This window comes from Entelurus aequoreus, linkage group LG03, assembly GCF_033978785.1.
Source record: "Entelurus aequoreus isolate RoL-2023_Sb linkage group LG03, RoL_Eaeq_v1.1, whole genome shotgun sequence".
Taxonomy (NCBI): domain Eukaryota; kingdom Metazoa; phylum Chordata; class Actinopteri; order Syngnathiformes; family Syngnathidae; genus Entelurus; species Entelurus aequoreus.
This window is the reverse complement of record NC_084733.1, coordinates 7,450,184-7,457,237: the sequence shown is the minus strand read 5'-3', so window position 1 is coordinate 7,457,237 and position 7,054 is coordinate 7,450,184. Positions and strand designations below refer to the sequence as shown.

Sequence of the window (7,054 nt, the reverse complement as noted above, 5' to 3'; positions counted from 1 at the left end):
ACCTCATCCAGACAGTCGTACTCATCCTCCAGGCTCATGATCAGCTTCACGCCTTGCAAGCTGATCTCCAACTCGCAGAGGGATGGCGGCCGCACGTGCACGGTCCGTTTCCTGGACAGAGCGATCTTACGGAAGGACAAACATGGTCAGTGTCTGTTTGCTGGCGCTGCCACGTGCACTGTGCTGACCTTCTGCATGGCGGCGCACAGGATGCCGTTGCCTTGATGCTGCGGTACCTCAACAGAACCCAAGAACTGAACGTCGAAAGTCTCCATCCATGCCGGGTTACGCTTCATGGCTGTAAGACACACACACACACACACACATGTGCCATCTTGAAATCCATCACGCACACAAGTCAGTCAATGGAAGGTTCCTCTAGCTACCCAGCATCTCTTTAGACTGGCCAATGACTTCATGGGCGTAGAAGGCGGGGAAGATGCCCCGTTCTCCCGTCCGCATGTTATAGCCTCTGTACCAGTAGTCATCCTCTTCCTCCTCCACATACAGAGGGTCGTCCACGTCCAACTCCAGCTCATCTGCATGTCTGGGGATGAACCTACAGGGGGCAGTATACTTTCATCACAGCTCTGTTTCAAACTTGTTAGCAAACATGGCACCCTGTAGTTTAATCATTTAGGAGATCCTCTGGCCATACCCTCTCTGATTGGCCATACTCTCTCTAAACACGACTCTGATCAGAACAACGGCCGTGTATAGAGATGCATATAGTCAAAGTTGGCAGCAAACATGGCGCCCTGTAGTCACATCTGGGTCTTTTGACCAATCATTTAGGAGATCCTCCGGCCATTCCCTTTCTGATTGGTCAAAAGCCCCTCACATGACTACAGGGCGCCATGTTTGCTAACAATTTTGAAACCGTGTTGGCCATACTCTCTCTGTACATGACTCTGATCAGAACAACAGTCATGTATAGAGAGAGTATGGCCAACACGGTTTCAAAGTTGGCAGCAAACATGGCGCCCTGTAGTCATATTAGGGGCTTTTGATTATACATTTAGGAGATCCTCTGGCCATTCCCTTTCTGATTGGTCAAAAGCCCCTCACATGACTACAGGGCGCCATGTTTGCTAAGAACTTTGATACCGAGTCGGCCATACTCTCTCTAAACACGACTCTGATCAGAACAACAGCTGTGTATAGAGATGCATTTAGTTTCAAAGTTGGCAGCAAACATGGCGCCCTGTAGTCACGTCAGGGTCTTTTGACCATTCATTTAGGAGATCCTCCGGCCATTCCCTTTCTGATTGGTCAAAAGCCCCTCACATGACTACATGGCTCCACGGTTTCAAAGTTGGTAGCAAAAATGCGCCCTGTAGTCATATTAGGGGCTTTGGATTATACATTTAGGAGATCCTCTGGCCATACCCTCTATTATTGGCCATACTCTCTCTAAACACGACTCTGATCAGAACAACGGCCGTGTATAGAGAAGTATATAGAGTTTAAAAGTTGGCAGCAAACATGGCGCCCTGTAGTCACGTCAGGGTCTTTTGACCAATCATTTAGGAGATCCTCCGGCCATTCCCTTTCTGATTGGTCAAAAGCCCCTCACATGACTACAGGGCGCCATGTTTGCTAACAACTTTGAAACCGTGTTGGCCATACTCTCTCTGTACACGACTCTGATCAGAACAACAGTCATGTACTGTATAGAGAGTATGGCCAACACGGTTTCCAAAGTTGGTAGCAAACATGCGCCCTGTAGTCATATTAGGGGCTTTTGATTCATCATTTAGGAGATCCTCTGGCCATACCCTCTCTGATTGGTCAAAAATCCCTCACATGACCGCAGAGCGCCATGTTTGTGAAAAACTCTGAAACCGAGTCGGCCATACTCTCTCTGTACACCACTCTGATCAGAACAACAGCCGAGTATAGAGAGAGTATGGCCAACTTGGTTTCAAACTTGTTAGCAAACATGGCGCCCGGTAGTCACGTGAGGGGCTTTTGACTAATCATCTAGGAGATCCTCTGGCCATACTCACTCTGATTGTTCAAAAGCCCCTCACGTGACTACAGTTCGCCATGTTGGGTACCAACTTTGAAATGAAGTCGGCCATACTCTCTCTGACTCTGATCAGAACAACAGCCGTGTACAGAGAGACTATGGCTAACTTGGTTTCAAAGTTGGCAGCAAACATGGCGCCCTGTAGTCACGTTAGGGTCTTTTGACCAATCATTTAGGAGATCCTCTGGCAATACCCTCTCTGATTGGTCAAAAGCCCCTCACATACAGGGCGACATGATGGGGACCAACTCTGAAACAAAGTCGGCCATACTCTCTAAACACGACTCTGATCAGAACGCTTCTACTTAGCATATACTGAGCTTTATTATTGCAACATGATGCCTAAAAGCACATTAACATGACCTCATATATTGTTTGATTGTAATTTCTCTCACCTGTACACCGCCCTGTGTGTTTGGTCCCTCTCCTCTCCATTGATGGTACAGGAGAAAAGTCCAAAGGATTCAGTACCTTTGTGACAAACAGTCAACATTAGTGTTTTCTAGAAAAATATGAAGGCTCTTCAATATCAAAACAACAACAGTAGTCTTGCTTAATACTCTTAAAAGTGGTAGTAGTCCTAGTAGTAGTATATTAGTTTGAGCATGCTTACAAAGTTACGTATTTAGAACTTAGTAGTTCAAGCCTTTAGACTGAAAAAAGTCGAGATGACAAAAAGGCAAACATATTAGGGTTAGTGTTATGAGTCCAACTTCCAACTTCTGAGTTTGAAGTTGTTAAAAATATTCTTAATAGGCCTCAAGAAACTTTGTTTTCTGTACCTTAGTATAAAAACTACAAGAGAAAGCAAATGCTACTTGCGAATGGTCCGACACTTAATGATAATGTTTACTTGGCCAAGACAATCCAGACAACAACAGTCCAAATATATTCATTGACTTACTGGAGGAGCGGGAAGTACTGTTGACAAAGACGTTTAGGAACTTCTTGGAAAATGGGATGTCCGCCTCGGGTGATGAGTCTTCTGAAGAACTGAGGAGTTGGGACCTCAGCCTCTGATCCTGGCAACAGTAGTCCACCTGGCCCGTCTCCAAAGACTCCTCATCGCACAGCGTGGAGAGCTCGCTGTCATCACTCAGGATCGATGTGCACCTGAGAAAGTACAGTAGATACTTTAATACCCTAACTTGATGTATACAAATGTAGGACTGCAAAGGTGCTCTAGGTCACTCTCTAGACTAGTTCCAAGACCTCATCGTCAACAACCCAGATAAAATGCTAGCCCTTTTAGCATGAGCTGATGATTCCTCTGCCACTTATTGGTAGATAAGATTGCAATGCACACAAATCTTCTGACTTCCTTTGGAGTTTATTTCACAGTGGCATATGTTTTTGTTTACTCCTGGGCCCCGGCCTGCATGATCTGACTGTCCTACAGTCCTTGGCCGACTTCCCTCACTGTTCATGCACTCATTGGACAGTGAACATGTAAATATACTCAATAAAAGGTCCTAATAGAAACGCACGTAACGTTGACTACAATCACTAAATCGACACGCATTCTTCCGCTCTGTCATTGTCTTTAATTTACAGTCAGTGGTCAGTTTTTCAGTCACCGTTCATGCAATTATTGGGCGGTCTACATGTCAATGATTGTATGCAGCAACAGCGAGGATTTAGCCTACACAACAGTTCACGCCAGCTGACCAAATATTGTTTTTATGGCCAACTAGTTGTTGGGTAAATACTGAATGAAAAATATATTCAGAAGTACAGTAATCCCTCGTTTATCCCTGTTAATTGGTGGTAAATTAATATACGCAAAGTAGGAATTATTCATTATAAATCAAATATTTTTATAGCTAGAGTATTTTTTTAAAATGGTTCCGACTTTCTAAATAGTTTTTTTAACATTATGAGATTCCTCTAGACATCAAGTAACACGCAAGTATTCATCTTGTTTAATGCAATATATTAATGCTGCCGGAAGCTGAGCCAATCAGTTGCCACGATATTGAAAAGCGCACTCTGACTGGTTTGGTCTCATCGAGTGGCCAATAAATACTATTGTAATCTTGATGTATTTCGTTAATTTAGCCATTTTCATTCTTTAAAAATGCTCAATTTAGGCTAAAAAATACATAGATTATGCCAAAAAAACGCTGCGATAGACTTCCAAGTGCAATGTGGCGAGGGACTGTTGGCCTATTAATATTATTACCTTCTGAGGCTGACTAGTTCCAGAGTAGTGTTCTCGTCAACCACAAGCGTGTACTTCATAGAGTCATAGGCCAGTCCTTCGGTTTCACTGAGATGTTTGGGAGACAGGTCTATCTCACAAGGTGGGAGATCACGGTCAGGGCAGGGATGGTCAGGTATGCAGGAATCAACAGGTGGTGGTGACCGGTCTAGCTGTAAATCACTATCCCTGTGGGACTGCCTCCTCAAGTCATCCAAGAACGGGTACGAGTCCTCATGTTCGTCTTCTTCGTCATTGTCTGTGGAGTAGGTGAGGCTGAAGCAATGGTTGGTCTGAGCGGTGGGTATGTCCAGTGTCAGGCTGTGTTTGACCTCTGTGATACGTTCAAGAGAGGCAGAGGAGCGACTCGACGTCGTGGTCTCCGTCTCCCGCCCAATGTCTTTGTCGCTGATGACGCTGTCGGTAAGGCTCGGAGAATCAAGGTCTTTCCTTCCCACTAGCATCATCAAGTCATTATCGGGTTCATTCTGTTCTTCCGGTCTTTTGTTGTTCTTGGAAGATTTATCTGTGAAGTTTTTAACTTTAGTGGTACATGAGGAGTAATCGGTGGTCTCTCTTGAATTTTCTACACACTGATCCACTGTACTTGTGTCCTCGGTTTTGTTGCTCATATAGAGGCAAGAGTTCATCCCAACACTTCTCTTTGAAGACTTCCCCCAATTCATCTCAATCTTTCTGAGCTCTTCACCATCCCTCTCTTCATTCACTGACCCCTCAATTTCTGATTTCTTCTGTGGGTCATCCTCAGCAAAACTATCTCCGTCACCGATGTCTGAGGACGGTGAGATGGTATCTGATACAGACGCCTCCCTTTTGAAGCACTCTTCAGGACAGCTGATTGGGTACGAGCCTTCTGAGATCATCCTATTGACCAGGTTGCTAAGCAGCCAGGGTGAGTCAGAGTTTTCACTCAGGTCATCTTCGCTTTCTGACTCAGAATCCCCTTCACTGGTTTCATCATAATCATCTGTGGTGGGCATTAGCCGAGGTCCCACGGGTAGGTAGAAGGAGCGTTTGAAGCTCTCAAGGCTGTGATCTGGTTCTATCTGGAGCACCATCTGTCTGGAGAGACTGTCCTCACACTGCTGGGCAGGAGGAAGAGTCTCATCTGGGTCAGCTTGGTGATCGCAAGACAGGTCGTCATCTACATTCTGCAGTCCATTCAGAGCATAGCCGTCATCATAGGACTCAGGAGGCAAAAAGGGGGAGTGTACCAGAGATTGGATAGGAATGGTTGGAGAGGGTAAAGGGGACAAAGAGAGTAGGGGAACCCCTTCTTTAGTTGGCTCAGGTTGACCCAGAAAGAGAGACTCTTTTAGTCCCAAAATCCCACTGTCCTGTTCTAATTCTGTATCCGCGTCTAGTTCCTGGTCGGATGTCGGTGAGCTGGCCTCCTCGATGGAGTTGGTGAGGTGTGAAGAACGCCCACTACTGCTCTCACTGGTCAGATCAAGCTCTGTTTCTGAGATGGAGGAGATCATGTTGGAGACCACATGTCCTTCACAGGGAAAGTCTATGTCCTCTTCGCCATCAAGCTCAGAGTCAGAGCCAGGAGAGCTAAGTTCTTTGTCCTGGTCTGAGGTCAAATAACCTTGCTGGTTCATGTCAGCGATCCCAGGGTCTGAAGATGGAGAGGTGGAATCATTCGCTACTGCCAATGGAGCTGCCATTGACTGAGAATCAGAACTTTTGGACTGGTCAAGAGCATCTGAGTGACGAGAGGATACACTGGAGAAGGAAGTGGGATCAAAGGGTTCAATGGATGGAAACTCGGTGTACGCCGACGGATTCTCCTTGCACACCATATCGTACGTCTCCTTACGCATGAACTCAACTTCAAAGTCCTTGTCTAGTTCGTCCTCTGATAAGGGTGTGTCGGCGCCGTCGTTGGTTTCTAAGGGCGCAGTGGACGACAAACAGTGACTGGTTCCATCCGGATCGAGATCGTTCCCTGCCTCCATGCCAGACTCACTGGTAATTGTGTATGTGTCTGTGGGAAGCCGGTTTGAGTGTTTGTGGCTGTGGCTATTGTTGAGGTCATGGTCCACCTCCGTGTCTGAACACTGGGAGTGCTCATCTACAGATGGTACTCTGGTGGTCTGGATTAGGGGGTCATCTTTTGGTTGGACGATGTCAACGGGGCAATGATGGGACTTGAGTTGACCAAATGAACCTGGGGATAAAAATATACAACATTAACTGGGAATATTAAATGGCATACAGGATTATGCAGTAGGTACCGTGAGATTACATGGCGACGAGTCAGATTAATTAATTTAGTCTTTTTGGACGTGGATGTAGATGGAATGACTTCTGAACTAGCTAGGCAGGCCTTTTTATTTGGTTACCGTATTCAAGCCTCTCCCGCCTGTTGCCCTCCATGTCGCACAGGAGGGGCCTGTGAGGGGAATGGGGGTTCCCACCCTGCCCTGCTTGTTTTGCTGGAGTACCTTGACTCTGGGACACTGGCGGCTGGACAACTGAAGAGGCTGGGCACTGGCCCGTCACATGGCTGCCATCCTCCAAGCACAAGTGGGTGGGAGTCGTGCGGCCTGGGAGTACAGTCGAAATTTGTGACGCTTGTTTGGTGATGATGAGTTAGAATTCAAACTAGTTATAGTTTGTGACAATTAAAAGAGTGGCGTAAGGGGAAGATACACCAGGTGCCATCAGACTTCAAGGGAGGCGCAGATTGATAAAAATGAAGAAAAACTGTCTTTAAAGGGGAACTGCACTTTTTTGTAATTGTGCCTATTATCATGTATATATTACATGTTATTATGAATGTTACTACATGACAT

At 46.0% G+C, this 7,054-nt stretch overlaps 1 protein-coding gene across 3 annotated transcripts in view; it reads right to left on the bottom strand.

Moving 5' to 3' along the window:
- Positions 1-7,054, bottom strand: part of mapk8ip2 (mitogen-activated protein kinase 8 interacting protein 2) — a 57,020-nt gene that overhangs the window by 5,516 nt on the left and 44,450 nt on the right. Inside the window, exons 5-11 of one of the 3 annotated variants that reach the window (XM_062041019.1) lie at positions 6,602-6,805; positions 4,215-6,426; positions 2,937-3,145; positions 2,428-2,503; positions 387-559; positions 189-298; positions 3-125 (exon numbers count right to left, since the gene is read on the bottom strand). In XM_062041019.1, coding sequence (XP_061897003.1) covers positions 3-125; positions 189-298; positions 387-559; positions 2,428-2,503; positions 2,937-3,145; positions 4,215-6,426; positions 6,602-6,805 — 3,107 coding nt within the window. The remainder of the gene's footprint in view (positions 1-2; positions 126-188; positions 299-386; positions 560-2,427; positions 2,504-2,936; positions 3,146-4,214; positions 6,427-6,601; positions 6,806-7,054) is intronic. The other 2 variants (XM_062041020.1, XM_062041021.1) reach the window with 2 other exon arrangements.